General features: G+C 39.4%; 2 protein-coding genes across 3 annotated transcripts in view; both read left to right on the forward strand.

The window, feature by feature from the left end:
• Positions 1-452: 452 nt before the first annotated feature.
• LOC127865154 (uncharacterized) lies at positions 453-5480 on the forward strand. Its single transcript, XM_052405043.1, has 2 exons — positions 453-3590; positions 5415-5480. The coding sequence occupies exons 1-2, from the start codon at positions 453-455 to the stop codon at positions 5478-5480; spliced, it is 3204 nt and encodes a 1067-aa protein (XP_052261003.1).
• Positions 5481-10450: 4970 nt separating this feature from the next.
• LOC127872806 (DNA helicase MCM9-like) overlaps positions 10451-22321 on the forward strand; it is a 78623-nt gene continuing 66752 nt past the window's right edge. For both annotated transcript variants that reach the window (XM_052416217.1, XM_052416234.1), the window contains exons 1-3: positions 10451-10593; positions 17009-17105; positions 21550-21691. In XM_052416217.1, coding sequence (XP_052272177.1) covers positions 10536-10593; positions 17009-17105; positions 21550-21691 — 297 coding nt within the window. In that variant the 5' untranslated portion in view covers positions 10451-10535. The remainder of the gene's footprint in view (positions 10594-17008; positions 17106-21549; positions 21692-22321) is intronic.

Here is a 22321-nt window from a genome sequence, read left to right on the forward strand (position 1 = left end):
GCGGAGAGAGCATCGAGATGGCTTTGGCTGAGGAGAGAAGAGAGGAGCTGGCAGCCGTCTACTGACACGTAGGGGATTGATCAACCCCTGCGGACCCACCACCAGAAGAATGTATCGAGATTAATAGGTCGAAACATTCAGTGATCGGTGGCTCTCGACTGAGGATGTCAGTAGTCCAGCAGTTTAACGACTGTTTACATCTCATTCCACATCTGGTTTACCAGTGACTTCTAGGAAAGACTGGATGACAACCGAGAATAGAACGGTGACGCTGGAAAGACAGATGACCACCAGGAAAGCCTGGGAAGGGCACGACGGGTTGGCAGCCCTGAATGCAGTTCCTGTGAAGGAACAACCACAAAATCAGCTACAGACTCACACACAGAAGAATACCCCCAGAGTCTTCCGGGAGGGGGGGGGAGGATGAGAGACTCACAAGGACGGATACACCGATGACGACTAGGCTTGTACAACGGACATTGACCGGAGAAGTAGCAGTAGTGAAGTGTGGCAAATGTGACAAGATCTGCAAGAATCTAAGGGGACTGCGGATACATCAAGCCAGGACTGATTGTGGGAAATCAGACACCCAGACGCAACGCTCAGGTGGTACACCTGGTGAGACGTTGGAGGATCCAAGTCGGGAAGAATCCCATAGAACTAGGAACCTCTACGCTTCTGAGAATCTGGTTTCAAACACCCAGGGCAGGCAGCAGGAAGAGGACGACCATGACCCTCTTCTTGATCTGCTTCCCCCACTGGAGGATGACACTCCAGCACATGCAGAACCAGCACCACAAGTACAAACAGCTCCGGGAGATGATGAGAAGAGGCGCCCGCGAATAGCATGGCCCAAGACGACAGACCGGCGAGTGTGGCAGGAGCTAGATCGAGACGTCTCCGCTATACTGGAAACAACCCTCCAGGGTCCAGCTGACCGAAAGATAAGAGCAATGACGGGCCTCATCTATACTGTAAGCAAAGAGAGGTTTGGCTTGGCTGAGAAGAAGCCAGAGAAGCCAGCCCCAATCATCAGCAGAGGACAGAGGCTAATCAAACAGACCAGAAAGGAGCTTACAAGTGTAAAGAGGCAGTATAGAAAAGCCAATGAAGAAGAGAAAGTAGGATTCCAACAGTTACGAAGCATTTTACGAGAGAAACTGAGCACTCTCAACAAGGCTGAGCAAACAAGACAGAGGAAAAGGAAGAGGGAGAAACAGAGAGCTAGATTCATCCAGAATCCATACCAGTTCTCCAAAGACATCCTTGACAACGAACGATCAGGAACATTAGAGAGCAGTATGGAGGACATAGAACAGCACTTACGCAATGTCCACAGTGATCCTTCACGGGAGGTTCCACTGGGTGACTGTACAAGGCTAGAACCAGAAGACCCACCAGAAACTCCTTTGGACACAAAGGAGCCATCATTGTCTGAGGTACAGCACGTAGTGAAGAAAGCGAGGACAGGCTCAGCCCCAGGCCCGAATGGCATTCCTTATCGTGTCTATAAGATGTGCCCTGGCATTCTTCGGAAACTATGGACCCTACTTAGAGTTATTTGGAGAAAGGGCAAAATCCCGGATTGCTGGAAGAGAGCGGAGGGAATATTCGCCCCAAAGGAGAAGGACTCGAAGGATATTGGTCAGTTCCGGACCATTTCTCTGCTCAACGTAGAGGGGAAGATATTCTTTGCAGTCCTAGCCAAGCGACTGACAACGTTCCTTACTGACAATAACTACGTTGATACGTCAATTCAGAAGGGTGGAGTTCCCGGATTTTCAGGCTGCGTCGAGCATACCAGTGTTCTCAGCCAAGTGATCAGGGAGGCACGAGTGAACCATGATGACCTGACTGTAGTGTGGCTAGACCTTGACAACGCTTATGGATCAATACCCCACAAGTTGATTGAGAAGGCACTTGAGCAGTATCATGTACCAGAACACGTTTGTAACCTGGTAAAAGACTACTACAGAGGCATTAAGCTACGCTTTGCTGTGGGAGACAAGACAACAGCATGGCAAAGCTTGGAGAAAGGCATTGTCACAGGATGCACAATCTCTGTGGTCCTGTTTGTGATGGGTATGAACCTCATCATCAATGCGGCGAAGAGAGAGACACGTGGTCCAAAAGCAGCATCAGGAATCTACTTACCTCCAGTTAAGGGATTCATGGATGACCTCACTCTGACAGCAAAGACCCACATCCAAGCAAGGTGGATGCTTTCGGCCCTAGAAGAGGCAGCAACTTGGTCCAGAATGAGGTTCAAACCCAGAAAGTCCAGAGCACTTGTTATCAAGAAAGGCCAACCAACCAAGAAATTCAATCTGACAGTGCAAGGTGAGGACATACCATCGATAATGGACAGCCCCATTAAATGCCTTGGGAAGTGGTATGATGCTACACTCCAAGATGGGAACAACATCAAGCGCATCAAGAACCAGCTCACTGAAGGGCTGAAGCAGATTGACAAAAGCGGACTACCTGGCAAATTCAAGGCCTGGTTATTCCAGAATGGACTTCTCCCACGACTGATGTGGCCACTGATGCTTTATGAGGTGGCAACAACAGTGGTGGAAGGACTGGAGAGAACCATTAGTAGGCATTTGCGAAAGTGGCTTGGCGTACCACCCAGCTTCAGCAACATTGGACTCTATGGACGATCAAATCAACTACAACTCCCTTTGAGTTCGTTGGTGGAGGAGTACAAGGTGTCAAAGGCCAGACTTGTCATGACGCTGAAGGATTCAAGGGATGAGATGGTCCGAAGAGCAGGTGTTGAGACCAGGACGGGAAGAAAGTGGTCCGCTAGCCAGGCTGTAGCGCAAGCCGAGAGCCGCCTGCGACACAAAGACATTGTGGGAACAACGGCAGTGGGAACACAAGGTCTGGGCTCTGCGGAGACGAGGAGTTGGAAGAAGGCGGACAGTAGGACAAGGAGGGAGATGGTCCAGGCAGAGGTACGTCTGGCCGAAGAAGAAGATCGAGGCATAAGGGCAGTGGCAATGGGGTGCCAGGGTGCTTGGACAAAGTGGCAGACTACAGGAAAGAAGATGACATGGGCGGATATCTGGCGTAGCGAACCTCTGCGCATCAGTTTCCTGCTCAGGTCAGTCTACGACCTGCTACCTTCACCAGCAAACCTGCACAGATGGGGAAAACGTGACGACCCAACCTGCCCACTTTGCGGAAAGATAGGCACGCTAGAACATACACTATCATCTTGCCAGACAGCCCTTACACAAGGAAGATACAGGTGGAGACACGACAAGGTCCTCCAAGAACTGGCAGACATAGTGGAAAGGGAGAGGCGAAAGAAGAGGACTGTGAAAGAGACCAGAAAGATGCAGTTTGTAAAGGAAGGGGAAACAATCAAGAAGCAGCAGGCGCAAGCAGCATCGATCCTAGATCGTGCGCAGTCATGGGAGATGGCTGTTGACCTGAAACGCAGGCTGGTTTTCCCAAGTGTAGTCCAGACAACACAACGCCCCGACATGGTGATCTGGTCGGCAAAGGACAAGTGTCTGGTGATGGTTGAACTCACAGTTCCTTGGGAGTCGCGCTGTGATGAGGCGATGGAGAGGAAAACAGCAAAATATGCTGATCTGCAGAGGGAATGCAAGGAGAAGGGGTGGCACACGTGGCTATTCCCAGTGGAGGTCGGCGTCCGAGGCTTTCCGTCAAAGTCTCTCTGGAGACTTTTCACTGCACTTGGCCTGACAGGAAGAGACAGAAAGCGAGCGGTCAACAGACTTGGGGATGCAGCGGAGAGAGCATCGAGATGGCTTTGGCTGAGGAGAGAAGAGAGGAGCTGGCAGCCGTCTACTGACACGTAGGGGATTGATCAACCCCTGCGGACCCACCACCAGGAGAATGTATCGAGATTAATGGGTCGAAACATTCAGTGATCGGTGGCTCTCGACTGAGGATGTCAGTAGTCCAGCAGTTTAACGACTGTTTACATCTTATATGGACTTGTTTAACACCATATTACACTTGTACAGGGGTTGATGCCATTTAGTTATTCTGCAAATGCAAAAATTATACGATTAAAGAGAACATCAGCTATTTATAACGGGTAAATCGGTACATTAAACACGCTCTCAAACACTTGTGCGCTTACCGAAATCGAACCCGTTATTACGTGTAATGGTGGTATTTGCAATAAATTAACACTTCACCGGTATTTACCCGTGTTATTAACAAAATTATAACCGAAACATTCCCCCCTACCCGTGTATTTGACACGAAATAGCGCTTTATAACTTGGAATTCGGTGAAGTTTTACGCGCTTTCTGACGCCGGGTGGGTACCTCAATCCCACATGTTATTGCGTATAAAAGTGATATTAATCATATTAAACATTGCTTTTGGGACATTTATCAATCACTATAATTTAAAGCGCAAAAACAACACATTAAGTTTGGACATTGTCTGATATAAAATTAGCGTTGTACGAAATGGAATACGGTCAGGCTATTATAAATGGTGTACGGAAGAAACCCCCTCTTACATTTAAACGCACGGTAATTGTTTACAGAAATTCACTTTCACGTTTTTTTGCATGATTCAATTTTTTTAAAAGACGAATGCTTCGGTTATTATAGGAAAATATGTACAAAATATCTTCGTCACTATCGGCTCTGGGCGCTAATTTTGTGTGTTTGTTATTTTTATCAATCAAGTACAAGTTAACGCATATAAAATGGTATAATCTCACTGAAACGCGTGCAAGACAAATTCACACGAGCATCTCATCATTAACAACTTGTGAACAAACGGCCGGTACACCTCTTTACTCAGCACATAACAGTTTGGAAATAGATATTCGCACCTGCATTTAATTATATAAAAGGTCCTTTAATGTACCGGCTATTGTAGATAATGATGAGAAGTTGTGTCATGATCGGCGCCTTTGCGGCTCGTGTGAAGTTATGTACAGTTTTTTTAAATTACATTTGCTCGATTAATTGGTATGTATATATATATACACATCGTTGGTATTTCGAATATATCAATAATGGAGATCATCATGAACAACAAGGGTGGGCAGAAGTTGTGTTACTAGGGGTACTGCTACACGAAGAAAGCAAAGTCAGCGGTTTGCCAGCGTTGGGAGTGTGACCAACGGGGTTCACAGAAATGCCATGCTATTGCTACCACTGATCTAGAGGTAAGTAATATTATACCATGTACTTATACTCAAAAATAAATGAGTCTTTTTCTACAAAACCCATGTATTGCGATTATTTTTATATAATATTAATTTTGCATAAAATTCCAATTCGTCACATCTGAGTATCGCTATATAAGTCATATTAACATTTTTAAAAAGGCTCGGACAAATGTATAAGTACTTGATATTATAAGTAAACCTGATTGACCTTTATCGATATGTATGCTTTATGTTTCAGCTCACCGTAGTAAAGTCAGTGACAGAGCACACCCATGCCGCCGACATGTTCAAGGGAAAGACTTAACACTTAGGAAGGGGGTTTATTCCGCCTGTCTGAAAACACGAAGGGGATTTATTCCGCCTGTCTGAAAACTCGAAGGGGGTTTGTTCCGCGTATGCAAAACTAGCGAGGGGGTTTCTTCCGCGTATGCAAACTATGAAAGGGGGTTTCTTCCGCCCTGCCGTTTTTAGCAAAGGGGGTTTCTTCCGAAGGGGGTTTATTCCGGTAATCATTATAAATTAATAAGGCTACCAATATCAGACGCTCGCGCAGGTACCGACTTCCCCGAAGTTACCGCATTTATTGGTTAACTAATATCAGTAATAATAACTCTTTTACAATAGCATTTATCGATACGTCTTTATTAAAATAATAACAAAATGGTTTTCACTTGTTTCTGACACACACAGAAATGCGATTTTTAACGGGGATTTCGTAAAGTTACACGAATTGGGTACCAAAATGTTCAATTATTTTACATGAACACGTGACATAATACATACTTAATAATTCTTAGTTATTGCTTTATATGACATTTCAAGTTTGTGAAATAAATTAATGTTCTATAAAGGGGATCTCGGTAATTCTTGAAGCTTCAACTCGCTCTTGTCAAGACCGCATTGCCGCGTTGGAAATGGTATAAAATTAATTCATCTTACTTATCTTTCTGGATACCAAATGTCAGAGTTGCATTTACCCTTTTTACACCGTTTTTGCCATATTTCATTTCTGTTTTTTAATCCGAACAAAATAAACGAAACTCGTTTAAAAATGAGATCTAGGCATTCGAGCTCGTAGTGTGGATTAAAAGCGTTTATTTGTGACACCACATGAGTGCAAATGTGTAGATACCGTTAATAAGATAATATATCACATGTCACCTTCAAATAACATGTATGATGTCAATTAAGTGCATTACTATCAGAGTAATAAAACACAGCATGAATTAGGCTTCATGCTGGGTTTTATTTCTCTTTAAGTAATGCAGATGAACCTCGCTTCTGACCTAGTAACTGATAAAACTATTTTTTTAAGTGAAATATTATGTGATAATCAGATCGATAACATAAACTATTTAAATCTGCTAGTATATCCGATAAAAATATATTATAATTGTCTTTGACAGTGTTGACGTTCAGTTGTTCGTGGTGACGACCGCATGTATTTATACATCTCTTACACTACTTAAGATCTCTTTTCGGCTTTGGAAACGATATAAATTAAATTTCACCCACTAATCTTTCAGGATATCGATTGTCCGAGTTACATAATCCCCATTGACACCGTTTAACCATTTTTTATCGTTTTTTAAAGAGGAAAACAAAAGAAACTCGTTGGAATAAAAGTGAACCTAAACATGTAGCTTGTCTAGAAAATGGCGGACAGGTCGTTGCTAACGAGTGCGCCCGATTAATCGATCGCTGATTGGTGGATCAATTCTAGTGGGCGGAGCGATCATAGATAAGGCGTCATGTCAATTGCAAACCACACACCGATACAGCATGTGTAACACAACTTCATATTTACCTTATTAGGTGAACTACACATCCATCTTATTCAATATCCCTACAATCAATGGTCTAAACAATCAAGTTTCACACCTTACCATATCACCTGATCTCATCTCAGAAAGGTGCAACACGCCTTTAGAACAACTCAACAGAGGTAGTTGTGGTACATTTTTAACGCTTTACCACTTAGGAAGGTATTTTGACGAATGTGCAGTCCCATAGAAAGTTAAATTAAATTAAAGACCTTTCTTATTAAATTCAAATTTAAAGGCTTCATTTCAAACCCTTACATATACGCTCTCTAAACATCTGATAAGCAGCAAACAGCATAAAACCTGAACAGACTGCGAGTTACTCACATAGGCATTTTTAGTTTGCTTTTGAGTGGAAAATGGTAAATCGGGTGAAGGTTTTATACGGTTAAAACATCGCCCGATTTCGAAAAAGATCGTGTTGGCATCTAGTGGCAGGAAAGGTACTGAGCAATGTTCAGTTATTATTAGGTATTGGGCAAAGCCTGTGCAGGCATCGGACGGCCACCAAAATAACAACAGCATGTCTATTTTTGACGTTCTGAAAGCATTAAAAATATGATGACAATGGCATAATGAGAACCAGTTAATATATAATAAAATTTGCAATCGCCATCATATTAAATGAATATTGTAGGAAATCGAATACCTATCACACTAAGAATATAATTTCTTGATGAAAATTCCCTTTACAAAATTTTCGTTTGACACCATGAACAAATCAAAATATACAATTCGATGATTGATGAAGCGAGCACTAGTTTTTACTCACAAAATAGGTAATCTTAAGACAGCGCTGTTCACCCTTAATTTGTTGTTGATGCATTACTTGTTACCCTAGTAGATCACACGTTGTAAACCTGTCTCTTACCTTAACATAGGTATAGAACACTCGCGCGCTTTTTCGGCATAGCTGTTTTACCAAGCTATTCACCTGAAATGTCCTCTGCCTAACGCCAGCAGGCACGAATTAATACATTCGAATATTTTAAAGACTGATTCGAGAGAAATCCCATGAAATTTGGCTGCTTCACTGTGTCTGTGCGCAGCGTAAAGGATGTACCACTGTTCAATGTACGGAATTCCGGATTACTCTCTGCGTGTTCGAACGACACATAGACACAAATTGTGGCCCAGTTACAATTACGCGTTAAAATCCATCTCGCAGAATTTTAGGGTCTGTACTCGGTCGCTAAATCGTTAATGGAAGACATAATTGACTATCGATAAACACAGTTTTGCTTTCAACATGAGGAAAAAAACACTACCGAAAAAGTATGTCACGTCAAGAGAAAATTGCTAACCACAAATGTTTTTGTACTCGGTCAGCAAGTCTGAAAATCGCTCCTGAACGCCTGAATGGGCTACCCTTATTTGCCATTTTTGCCAGTTTGCCGTATTTGCTTTTTTGAATTCAATTTTATCGAAGTGCATTGTGCTTACGTATGCCATTTATAACTCGCAATGGGATTTAAAAAGACCCGCGTCATGCGAACATATGCCTTATGCCATATGCGCCCATCATAGCTATAGCCCATCCAGCCTGCGCATCTCTCAGTCTGGTCAGGAGATACATAATGAGACAATAAAACGTTAAGTGTTTTTATCGCAGACAGCATCGCCTCCGACCAGACTACGTAAATGCACAGGCTGGGCTTGAGCTACGCTGGCCGAAACGCCATAAGACCCATTTTCGCATGACGCGGCTATGCATGTTTGATTTGAATGAAAACTGCGTGTTATATATTAACATACGATATATTTCGATGGTGTTGAAATAAACTCATAATAAGCCATGTGAGGACACATATGATGTGAACTCCCGTAGTATAATTTGTATCTATTAACACTAGTGTGTGGTTTTACTATAATAACACACATTTCATGCGGTGAATATGCGACTTACCTGAAAACACATACACAATAGTTTAACTTTTGTTTTCAATTTCATTATTTAGAAACGATAGTTTCAAACTTTATTTCAAAGTCAGCATTTTCGCAACTCATATTCAACGTGTTACAAATTGAGAAGTGTGGATATAAGCAAGCTTAACCTTATACTATTGCGTTGTTATCGCCCGTGCAATTGAAAATACATGTGATATTGCCCCTACCTGTTGAGAACAAAAGAACGTTGTTGAAGTTGAAGAACTCAAACCTCTTGTATCAAAATTATACAACTCTTTTTCGGATGTGGCAGTTATCATGTTTTTCGTTTTACGAAAACTGGTTCAAAACGCTAGGTATTAACCTTCATTGTTCGCAAGCGAACAACTAAAATGGTATGAAATACATTGAAGTCTGCATCTGTATTCGGAGGTATCGCAGTTCCTGCGTTTTGCAATTGCCTCACCCTACTGTACGGGCTGTTTACATGTCACGTTCTTTGACCCAAATTACTTTCGCTCTAAGAAGTAGTCTACATATAATCATGAGCGATATTGAAGTAAGTTGTGTTTTTAATCCATCGGAAACACGTTTATTTACAAAATCTATCAATATTTTGAAATATTTTTTCAGTATTTTAGCTTATTTTCAACTTGTTTACACTTCGTCTGCTCACAATTCACATGTGATTGAAACAAAATTGTTTGGTCTTTATATAAGAGAAAAAGGTATCCAACGATGATTTCACAGGTGTGTTGAATAACAAAATGCAACAGCATGAAATATGAAACAATGCACACATGTGGCATTGTGGTTGTCAGCAGTAAGCGTCCATCTATGATAAAACACCTTTTATTTGATGAAAATCCACCAAGTATGTCCAAAACAGCTATACATTTTCGCAAATATGACCCCAAAATCGAAGTGTATAAATCCGGACGTCACTTGAGATGTCAGAAATGACGGAAGGCGATTTTCGGTAGATTTTTCACAATAAAACAAGAACTATGCTATAAACTCCACGTACGTTCGTTTTTCATTTACTAATTTGTCCACTTAACGGATCAATACCGAGACCTCTGAGTTGCGAATCGGACACCATGTCCACTACGTACGCCGCAGCAGCGGAACTATCTTTGATTTCCAGAGGCTAAATAATCATAATTATAACATATTAGATATAAAAGCATGGCATATGTAAAACGCTTCATCCAGCAAAAAAAAATGGGGATGCATTAATTGTGTATTGAAGCAATTTTAATATGATGTTTCGTACACAATAATGTCCACATTTTTTTATTACATTACATGATTATCATATAAGCTTTTGATCGTACAGTAATCATGAAGCACCTATAATCATATTACTTCGGGTAAGACTTTGCTTTTTCAACGTTTTTTTTGGTATAGGTTTCCCAATTTAAGTTGGCATGTGTGTATATATAAGTGTTGGCACATCTTTAAAAAGATGGCACGTACGCATTGCCGAGCAAAACTAGAAGATGCCTTTTGCACAGTTTTGGATTATTTTGGTGTTTTGCTGGTATGACAAATATAACATATTTTAGTACGGAACATTGCGGGAAATTTGATGGTAAACAACTGAATAAATTTACAGTTTAAATCTGATATGAGGTGTGAAAACAGCAATGAGTCAGTCAGTGCGCAGCATTTCAAACTGCTCAATAGCAATCGAGTCACTTAAAGGTAAGAGCTGTGTTTTATGGGTGTTCATGTTATACCATTAACCATTAATACTTTCGGATAATACTAATTTCGGATACACTGTAGTAACGCAAATAGCAAGAACTTGTAAAGTAATCAACGTTGAACACTGCAATGTTCAGGGACGTAGGCAGCAAAATGAGATTGGGGCGGCGGAAGGGTCGGGTATGGGAGGGGATATCCCCCTCACGTTGGCAATTTTTTTTCAACTTTTAGCATCAAATTGCGCATTCTGGTGCGTTTTATGCCTGATACCTAACCTTTTACACGTCTATTGCCGGCATTTTCTGAATGACAAAATTTGTGACAGACAGACAATGGAGAAGTGATCTCTATGTGTCGCAGCTACTTTGTAGCAGGTGACACAACAATAGGGATCATGTAAAGTTAATACTGATGAAACATATGCTATAAGTCAAATTAAGATGCTAATATTTAGTTCTATTTGATGTAACTATCTATCTCTGTATACTGCCAACCGCTCTTTCGAGTATTTTAGGCAGGAAAAAGGTGCGCGTCAGAAACATTAGTGAAGTGAAAAGCAAAAGGGACCCAACAAGGAATATTGTTGGGTAGTGAGACTTAAAAGCTTAAAATCTCCAGAAGAATGAAGAGAAATCAAGTGGATTAAAGAGTTGTTTGAAAGTGACAGTTAAAAGTGAGGGTTAAAAAACATCATTTAAGAGACTTGTACCGCACATTTGCCACTGCTCTCTTAAACTTCGCTAGATCCGGTTCGGTAGCAATATCAGCCGAGAGCATGTCCCATAGTGTGATGCTGTGTGGGAAAAAAGAGTAATAGTGGTAGAGTGATCCTGTCTGTACCTTTTGTAGATATAGTGGGCAGGGAATAATCTACATGTGCGTCCCGCGTCTATGACGCACAAATATCGGAATAGACGCATTTCTGAACTGTATCCATTAACAAGGTTGTGATAGATTTTGTAGAACAATATGAGTCTTCTGTCATTTCTACGATCTGCAAGCGATCTCCAGCCTAGATCTTGTACCATGGCCGAGACACTAGAAAAGGAAGAATAATCTTGCTGCACCCAGCGTGCAGCCCGGTTCTGCACACTTTCCACTTGATAGATGGCAGTTTTGGTCCATGGGCTCCAGACAGTTGAGTGTACTCAACTTGTGGTCGGACCAGAGACTTGTATGCGAGTTCTCGTACCTTTTTATTTTGTGTTGCAATGTTCCTTTTAATGAAGCCTAGTGATTTGTTTGCATTGTTGGTGATTCTGTCAATGTGTGTTTTATACCTGAGGTCAGAAGAGAGATCGAGTCCAAGATATTTAGCATCAGAGACGGATTCAAGAGCCTGGCCATGGAGAAAGTTACTGTGTTTAATGCCGTTGTGTTTCCTTGTGATGTGTAGCACCTGGCATTTGGAGGGATTAAATTCCATGTCCCACTTTTGTTCCCATTCCTGTAGCTTGTCAAGGTCTTGCTGCAGGGATGCGCAATCTGAGAGAGAGTTGACAGTAATGTAAATAGCCGTAACATCTGCAAAGAGGCAGACATCGGATTTGGTGACAGAAGAAGGGAGTTAATTTATATAGATCAGAAAGAGAAGTGGTCCAAGTACAGAGCCTTGGGGGACACCAGAGGTTACTGGAACTTCTGTGGAGCACTCACCATCCAATACGACTGTCTGACTTCTTCCAAAGAGGAAGGAACGGGTTGTGTCTCACAGGAGCGTTGGTCTCGAAAGCCATGCTGGAGTTCATAGTTACAGAATGTTATGGGTGTTGAAGTGCTTGGATAGATGAAAAGCAATTACATGTTCTAGGATTTTACAGAGGATACAGGTCAAAGAGATAGGGCGATAGTTTGCCGGGTCACTGATGTCTCCTTTCTTATAGACAGGGCATACATTTGCCTTGGCCCATTCACGTGGGATCTCACCAGTTGACAGGAATTTCTGAAAAAGAGTTTGGATGAAGTCAGACAGCTCATGTCGCAGCTCCTTGAGTACCACTGGTCTAATCTGATCTGGGCCTGCCGCTTTGTCTACCTTTAGGTTGCCTAGGAGTTTGAGGATGCCCACTTTACTGACTGAGATGTCTTCCATCAGGAGATAACCGAGGAACCGCTGGGGTATCCATCTGCGTGGCTTCTGCAAGCAGGCCCGCTTCAGAGATAGGGGGGGTGGTACCTGAAAATACAGACTGAAACTGTCTATTCAAAATATTCGCCTTTTCTTTGTTATCCGATTTAGGGGTTCCACTCAGTTGGTCTTTTAGGGGAGAGACAGTTTGTGAGTCTTGTTTTGAGTTTTTTAGGAGAGTGTACAGCTTCTTTGGAGAAAATTTGCCTTCCTCAATGTTGTTCACTCCAGAAATTCTGTTTTGGAAATTTGAAATTTGTTGGTTGCTTTGGAGTAGTCATATTGAAAAAAGCATTCAATAAGTTTTTTAGAATAATCAATTTACTTTGAGTTATTTGATTGGCAAATGTTGGCAGGCGAGCAGGCTGGAGGGCGGGCGAAACAAGCTTGTCTTGGCCATAACTTTGTCCTTCATTGTGAGATTTTAAAATCATTTGGCACATTTGTTCACCATCATCGGACTGTGTGTCGGGCGAAAAATAACGTCGATATCTCCAAGGTCAAGGTCACACTTTGAGTTCAAAGGTTAAAAATGGCCATAAATGAGCTTGTACGGGCCATAACTATGTCGTTCATTGTGAGATTTTAAAATCATTTGGCACATTTGTTCACCATTATTGAACGGTGTGCAGTGCGAAAGAATAACGTCTATATCTCAAAGGTCAAGGTCACCATGGCTAAAAATAGATTGATTTTGAAACAAGGGGGGGTAACTATGAACAATCAGTAACAATGCACATTTTGAGTTTGAGTTGTCTCCCTTTATCAGACTTTTTTTCAAAGGTTGCCACGAGTAAAAATAGATTGAATTTGAAACAAGGGGATAATAATGCACAATTTGAATTGTCTCCCTTTATCAGACTTTTTTTTTAAATTGAAAATCTGGTTTTGTGACAATTTTGTCCCTTGTTACAATTAATTTAGGTATCTTGAGGTATCTTTAATTTTGTGATAATTAAGGACTATTGGATATTGGCACATTTGTTTCATGTTGTACTTTCCTTTATATTAATAAAAAGAAGCAAAGGCTTAGATCATACTGACAATTAAAGATTCCCAGATTTTAATACTCAAGAATAAATAAGACCAATCAATTAACAACATTGACTAGTACATTACCGCGGGCTGGTGATGACAATCAACAATACACGTCTCATAACCATGAAAACGTGCTTCGTGGTAAAAATAAAATTTAAATATACGGGTATTCATTGAAATGAAAAAAAATGAAAAAAAGGATTTTGAAGAAATTAAATTTTGGCAGAAAATATTTTTGCGGCAGCTGCCGCCCCAGCACCAGCGCCACTGAATGTCAGTTGACACTGAATGTTGTGTTATGTCTACACTTTAACAAATTGTTCTTAAAATTTGTTACGATGTTAATTTCGTTTGTTTAAGAGCATATGATCTGAATACCTCCATTTTTAGCTCATCTATTTTTTGAAAAAAAATTATGAGCTATTGTCATCACCTTGGCGTCGGCGTCGGCGTTGGCATTGGCGTCCGGTTAAGTTTTGCGTTTAGGTCCACTTATCTCAGAAAGTATCAATGCTATTGCATTCAAACTTGGTACACTTACTTACTATCATGAGGGGACTGGGCAGGCAAAGTTAGATAACTCTGGCATGCATTTTGACAGAATTATGTGCCCTTTTTATACTTAGAAAATTGAAAATTTTGGTTAAGTTTTGCGTTTAGGTCCACTTTTCTCAGAAAGTATCATTGCTATTGCATTCAAACTTGGTACACTTACTTACTATCATGAGGGGACTGGGCAGGCAAAGTTATATAACTCTGGCGTGCATTTTGACAGAATTATGTGCCCTTTTTATACCTAGAAAATTGAAAATTTTGGTTAAGTTTTGTGTTTAGGTCCAATTTATTCCTTAAGTATCAAAGCTATTGCTTTCATACTTGCAACACTTACTAACTATCATAAGGGGACTGTGCAGGCAAAGTAATGTAACTCTGACTGGCATTTTGACAGAATTAAGTGCCCTTTTTATACTTAAAAAATTGAAAATTTGATTAAGTTTCAGGGCTTTTTTTCCTTCTTTGGGACCCGCCGAAAATCGGCCCTTTCCCCTCAGATTTTTTTTCCCCTCAGCAGGTTAATTTTCCCCCAGACTTCTTTTTTTTTCCCTAAAAAAAAAATAAATTTGGTTAAGTTTTGTGTTTTGGTTCACTTTACCCCTAAAGTATCATAGATATTGCTTTCATACTTTGAACACTCGCAAACAATCATAAGGGTACAGTAAAAGGACAAGTTGCATAACTCTGGTTGTCATTTTTACAGAATTAAGCCCTTTTTTGACTTACTAACTTTGAATATATGGTTAAATTTTGTGTTTCGATCCACTTTACTTCTTAAGTATCAAAGCTATTGCTTTCAAACTTCAAATACTTTCATGCTATCATGAGGTTACTGTACCTGGCAAGTTGAATTTTACCTTAACCTTTGAATTACCTTGACTCTCAAGGTCAAATTATTAAATTTTGCTAAAATTGCCATAACTTCTTTATTTATGATTATATTTGATTGATACTTTGACAAAACTACTCTTACCTGACATACCACAATAGACTCCACCCAAACCATCCCCCGTGCCCCCCCCCCCTCCCCCCCTGCTCCCCCTAATTTTTTTTTTTTTTTAGATAATCTGACAAAGGACCACCACACCCTCACACTATACCCCCCCCCCACCCCACCCCCCCCAATTTTTTTATGTTTGAAATAGCATTTACCACAATAGACTCCACCCAAACCATCCCCCGTGCCCTCCCCCCCTCCCACCACACCCTCACACTATACCCCCCCCCCCCACCCCACCCCCCCCCCCAATTTTTTTTTTGAAACGGTTAAAAAACACAAATATTTATTTTTATTATTTTATGTTTGAAATAGCATTTACCACAATAGACTCCACCAAAACCAACCCCCGTGCCCTCCCCCCCCCCCCTCTTTCCCGTGCCCTCCCCCCCCCCCTTTTTTTTTTTTTTTAAAGATCATCTCACAAATGACCACCACACCCTCTAACTATACCCCCCACCCCACCCCCCAATTTTTTTTTTGAAACGGCCACACAAATATTTATTTTTATTATTTTATGTTTGAAATACCGTCCAACCATCGCACCCAAGAATCCCCCCCATCCCCCCTCCCCCCACCCGAATCTCCCCCCCCCCCTAAATTTTTTTTTTAAGATCTCACAAATTACCACCACACCCTCACACTATACCCCCCCCCCCAACCCAACCCCCCCCATTTTTTTTTGAAACGGTTAAAAAACACAAATATTTATTTTTATTCTTTTATGTTTGAAATACCGTCCAACCATCGCACCCAAAAATCCCCCCCTCCCCCACTATAGTAGTGGGGGACATATTGTTTTTGCCCTGTCTGTTGGTCTGTTGGTCTGTCTGTTGGTCTGTCTGTTTGCGCCAACTTTAACATTTTGCAATAACTTTTGCTATATTGAAGATAGCAACTTCATATTTGGCATGTGTATCTCATGAAGCTGCACATTTTGAGTGGTGAAAGGTCAAGGTTAAGGTCATCCTTCAAGGTCAGAGGTCAAATATATGTGGCAAAAATCGCTCATTTTATGAATACTTTTGCAATATTGAAGATAGCAGCTTGATATTTGGCATGCATGTGTATCTCATGGAGCTGCACATTTTGAGTGGTGAAAGGTCAAGGTCATCCTTCAAGGTCAGAGGTCAAATATATGTGGCCCAAATCGCTTATTTTATAAATACTTTTGCAATATTGAATATAGCATCTTGATATTTTGCATGCATGTGCATCTCATGGAGCTGCACATTTTGAGTGGTGAAAGGTCATGGTCATCCTTCAAGGTCAAAGGTCAAATATATGTAGCCCAAATCGCTTATTTTATGAATACTTTTGCAATATTGAAGATAGCAACTTGATATTTGGCATGCATGTGTATCTCATGGAGCTGCACATTTTGAGTGGTGAAATGTCAAGGTCAAGGTCATCCTTCACAAGGTCAAGGTCATCCTACAAGGTCAAACATCATATAGGGGGACATTGTGTTTCACAAATACATCTTTTTTTTTTTCTTTTTTTTTTTCGCATTTTTGGAAGATAATGTAATAAATGTCCACACCCGCACACTATACACCCCTCTTCACTCCACCCTTCTCTCCTTTGTGATTGAAAATGAGAGTCTCTTCATCTTTAAAAAGAAAATAGATGAGCGGTCTGCATCCGCAAAGCGGTGCTCTTGTTTTTAAGGGTCTTAGTTATCCATTTTTCAGAATCCTTGAAGTCATATGCTGGGGAGTTTCACAATGCTGATCTGCTCACAATTTTGTCGGCTGAGGATGAAGAAGAGCATTATGGAGTTGTTATCAAGTATAGTAACTTAAAATTCTTCGTACATTGCTTGACACCACTGTAATAAGTCAGGTTAAACAAATGATTAAGCTATTTAAATCAATGAAACAAGGTGTGATTAATGTGGACATTTGAGTTGTATTAATATAAATATACAATAATTCCAATTTACTTAACCACTCAATATTTTCTTTGTTCAGAACATCAAAATTGCTTTATTTCCGATACCGATTTTGTTTAGCCATTTTGGACAGGTCTGTTAAATTGACCCATTTCTATAGAGAAATGATAAAAAACAACTTAAAAAATAAAACATGGAAAATAAATTGTACCATATATTTATTCAATCATATATTGGGGTGTAGAGCGCCCCAAGTACTCTCTGTAATTACTTAACATTTAAAGTTAAACAAAGCTACAAGACTACTATTCATTCATTTCTATCATGTATGTGATTTTTACTCTATCCTCTGAAGAAACATAATTTAATTATGTCACTATGATAATAGAGTTTTACGAATGTGATTTTTTGTGTTTACATCCCCAATGGGAAAAAATACCACAATGGAACATTAAAATTCATAATGGAGGTTTCACAACAAAAAATGTTTTTTAGATCTTATCATTTTGTTCATCTTTCATCCAGCTCTGTAAGTTGAACCATAATTTTGGAAACACGTCTGTTAATCTCAATTTTGAAATATTGTTAAAGCCACACACCTTATTTGGCATAGTTAATTTAAGAATAAAGAAGAAACATATTTTATATATGCCAATTAAAATATATCTGGTGGTTACCAGGTTGTAATCCGTCTTAATTGCGATTATCGCGTTTGTCGAAACGGACGTATATGTCCAGAAATCGTACTTTCGGTTTTAAAAAAGGTACCCTTTAAAAAATAATAAATTATTTGCTAACTAGGCTATAGATTTAATTTTAACTAAGCCAATTATAATATATCTGGTGGTTACAAGGTAGAAATCCATCTTTTTTGAGCTTTAAAACTTAAAAATATTCACGTTTTTCGAAATTGACGCACACATGTGTATGTATAATGGAAATCCTACTTTCGGTTTTAAAAGCCGTTTGAAAAACAATAAATTACTTTCTTACTAGGCTATAGATTTAACGGCAATTTAGGACACTTTCAAATTGCATCCATATGTATTAATTAACGTGTATTTCAAGGTGTGTGGCTTTAACAAAACAACAACAGTGATTTCCCGATGTTAATCCAAATCACTGCAATTTTTCCCAATCCAAAGGGACCCAGTCCCATTCCCAAAATAGTGAAAATAAACTGATTACTTATTTAGTACAGTCGAAACCCGATAGCTCAAACTAGCAGGCACGGACAACAAAAGTGAAGCCATCCGTAATTCGAGCCAACCAATTTATAATATACTAACACGAATCTGCAATAGTTTTACATCTCCAGTTGAAGAGTATTTCATACCACCTAAACTCTGCATACCTTCTGCTATTGAATTAACAAGAACTTAAAAGATAGCTCCTCTACTGTAATTTCTGTAAGTTTTCCGAGACTTAAAAATAATGATAATAATTTGTGTCCTACAAATTTAGATAAAAATAACATGTGTCAGAAAATTGAGAGACAAACATTGAATGTCCGAAAATTATAATTATATTGAAATAAAAGCAAAATAAATGCACAATAGAGTTTTTACTCTGAAATAAATACCGTAAGCACACCATTGCTCACTCTTGCCTGAAATAATGCGGAAAAAAAGTAAAAAGATGCTGCCTTCTTAATATGAAGATATAATTTAAATTCTGTTGGGTGAAAGGATTGTTTTCTTCCGGTATACATCATTATTTACCCAATAACGCAAATATAATTGTCCATAACTCTCAGGCATGCGTTTTCACGTAGCTCATTTAGGGGTACATGAAAAAAATGGCACTGAAACAAAACATGAAAAAGCACTATATAAATACATAAATGAAATATTAAACAGCACTACATGTTTTTATTTATTAGTTTTTTAGCTCATCTATTTTTTGAAAAAAAATTATGAGCTATTGTCATCACCTTGGCGTCGGCGTCGGCGTCGGCGTCCGGTTAAGTTTTGCGTTTAGGTCCACTTTTCTCAGAAAGTATCAATGCTATTGCATTCAAACTTGGTACACTTACTTACTATCATGAGGGGACTGGACAGGCAAAGTTAGATAACTCTGGCGTGCATTTTGACTGAATTATGTGCCCTTTTTATACTTAGAAAATTGAAAATTTTGGTTAAGTTTTGCGTTTAGGTCCACTTTTTTCAGAAAGTATCAATGCTATTGCATTCAAACTTGGTACACTTACTTACTATCATGAGGGGACTGGGCAGGCAAAGTAAGATAACTCTGGCATGCATTTTGACAGAATTATGTGCCCTTTTTATACTTAAAAAATTGAAAATTTTGGTTAAGTTTTGCGTTTAGGTCCATTTTTTTCCTTAAGTATCAAAGCTATTGCTTTCATACTTGAAACACTTACTAACTATCATAATGGGCCTGTGCAGGCAAAGTAATGTAACTCTGACTGGCATTTTGACAGAATTATGTGCCCTTTTTATACTTAGAAGATTGAAAATTTGGTGATGTTTTGTGTTTAGGTCCACTTTATTCCTACAGTATCAAAGCTATTGCTTTCATACTTGCAACCATTATTAACTATCGTAAGGGGACTGTGCAGGCAAAGTTATGTAACTCTGACTGGCATTTGGACGGAATTATGGGCCCTTTATACTTAGAAAATTGAAAGTTTGGTTAAGTTTTGTGTTTTGGTCCACTTTACCCCTAAAGTATTATAGATATTGCTTTCATACTTGGAACACTCGCAAACTATCATAAGGGTACAGTAAAAGGACAAGTTGCATAACTCTGGATGTCATTTTTACGGAATTATGGCCCTTTTTTGACTTAGTAACTTTGAATATATGGTTAAATTTTGTGTTTCGATCCACTTTACTTCTTAAGTATCAAGGCTATTGCTTTCAAACTTCAAATACTTTCATGCTATCATGAGGTTACTGTACCTGGCAAGTTGAATTTTACCTTGACCTTTGAATGACCTTGACTCTCAAGGTCAAATTATTAAATTTTGCTAAAATTGCCATAACTTCTTTGTTTATGATTAGATTTGATTGATACTTTGACAAAACTACTCTTACCATAATAGACTCCACCCAAACCATCGCCCGTGCCCCCCCCCCCCCCCCCCCCCCCCCCCCATTTTTTTTTAACGGTTAAAAAACTAAACTATTTATTTTGATTATTTTATGTTTGAAATACCATCCAACCATCGCACCCAAGAAACACACCCCCCCACCCCCCCCTCCCCCCACCCCCCACCCGAATCCCCCCCCCCCCCCCCAAATTTTTTTTTTTTTTTTTTTTTTTTAAGATCATCTCACAAATTACCGCCACACCCTCACACTATACCCCCCCCACCTCACCCCCCCCAATTTATGTTTTTTGAAACGGTTACAAAACACAAATATTTATTTTTATTATTTTATGTTTGAAATACCGTCCAACCATCGCACCAAAGAATCCCCACCCCCCCCACCCCCCCACCACCCCCCCCTCCCTGATTTTTTTTTTCCTTTTTTTTCGCATTTTTGGAAGATAATGTAATAAATGTCCACACCCCCACACAATGCACCCCTCTTCTATCCACCCCTCCCTCCTTTGTGATTGAAAATGATAGTCCCTTCACCTTTAAAAAGAAAATAGATGAGCGGTCTGCACCCGCAAGGCGGTGCTCTTGTTTAAGAATGATATGATGTCAATATGTGTTATGTCAAAAAGTTGTATCGATAAACAGTTTTACATTCCATTAAGTTGAAATTGTACATGATATAATGATGCAGCCGTTGAATCTATAATAATTTTGTATCTACAAATACTCCAGATTTGATACAGAATGTCATCTTTTACTCAAATCAATTAACAATCTACTCAATGACGTGTTTGCAATTATAATGTGGCTTTAATCAAGCGCTCCTAATAGATCGATAACTTTATGGGACCGAAGCAAGTTTGAGCAAAACAAACAAATGAAATTGTGACCGGGACTGTACTAACAGTTCAAGTCATCTGATAATTCAACCCTCGCTAATTCGAAGCCATCCAACAGAAATTTTAATGAATATATAGCAAGAAACAAACAGCGCTTCATGGAAAGTTCAAGCCAACCCGAATTCTAGCTAGCCAAGCGAGTTCGAGCCATCAGGTTTCGACTGTAGTAATTATTCGTATTAATTAATTATTAGTATTGTAACACAATTTAGTTCAAACATTTTTTCAAAGTCAGTGGACTTTCTTCACACAAAAATCCCTATCCCAAATTGAATTTTTCCAAAACTGGAAAATAAAAGGCCTGGGATAAATGTACTAAATACCTGATGTTTTAAGCATACTGAATTTGTTTTTCTCTCATTTCAAATCCAGTGCCCTGTCATTGTTTGAACGCTGCATGGAGATGTGTTATGCACTGTGTACCAGTCCACTCACATTTTTACCAGTGTTCGACACAGCTCTTGTTGAGACACAGACTGTCATCTATGATCAGCTTACAAATAAATGTACTCAGGTAGGAATGCTGATGCCTTTTCGTTTATTAAATTGGCGAAATGCAAGACATACCGTTAATGAACAATCTAGCAAAGATTTAGTGAAGTTTCACTCAGGTTTTAAAAAATGAATTGTTTTATCACCAAACATTAAAATTTGGTAAAACAATATCTTGCAGAAGTTCACTTTTGTAGTTTTTTTTATATTTGTTTAATAGATTGCTTATTTCCTTGAACTTATACTAGTTTTAAAATATTAAATGAATAAAATGACATTATTTCCAGCACTAAAAAAAGGGATTTTATGCCCCCCAGTAGGGTGGCATATAGCAGTTGAACTGTCAGTGTGTCTGTCAGTCTGTGCATCCTTCTGAAAACTTTAACATTGACCATAACTTGTGCAATATTGAAGATAGAAAATTGATATTTGGCATGCATGTGTATCTCATGGAGTTGCATATTTTGAGTGGTGAAAGGTCAAGGTCATACTTCAAGGTCAAAGGTAAAAAAACAGACCCAAGGGAGTTAACAAGCTTTAAAGGGAGATAATTTCTATTTATCATTTGGCAGGTACAGATCATTTTCACAATGGAAGTAATATTTGTTAAAAGGATATAATAATTTATTTATTTAAATCGAAAGCGGTGCAG

Source organism: Dreissena polymorpha, chromosome 1 (assembly GCF_020536995.1).
Source record: "Dreissena polymorpha isolate Duluth1 chromosome 1, UMN_Dpol_1.0, whole genome shotgun sequence".
Taxonomy (NCBI): Eukaryota; Metazoa; Mollusca; class Bivalvia; order Myida; family Dreissenidae; genus Dreissena; species Dreissena polymorpha.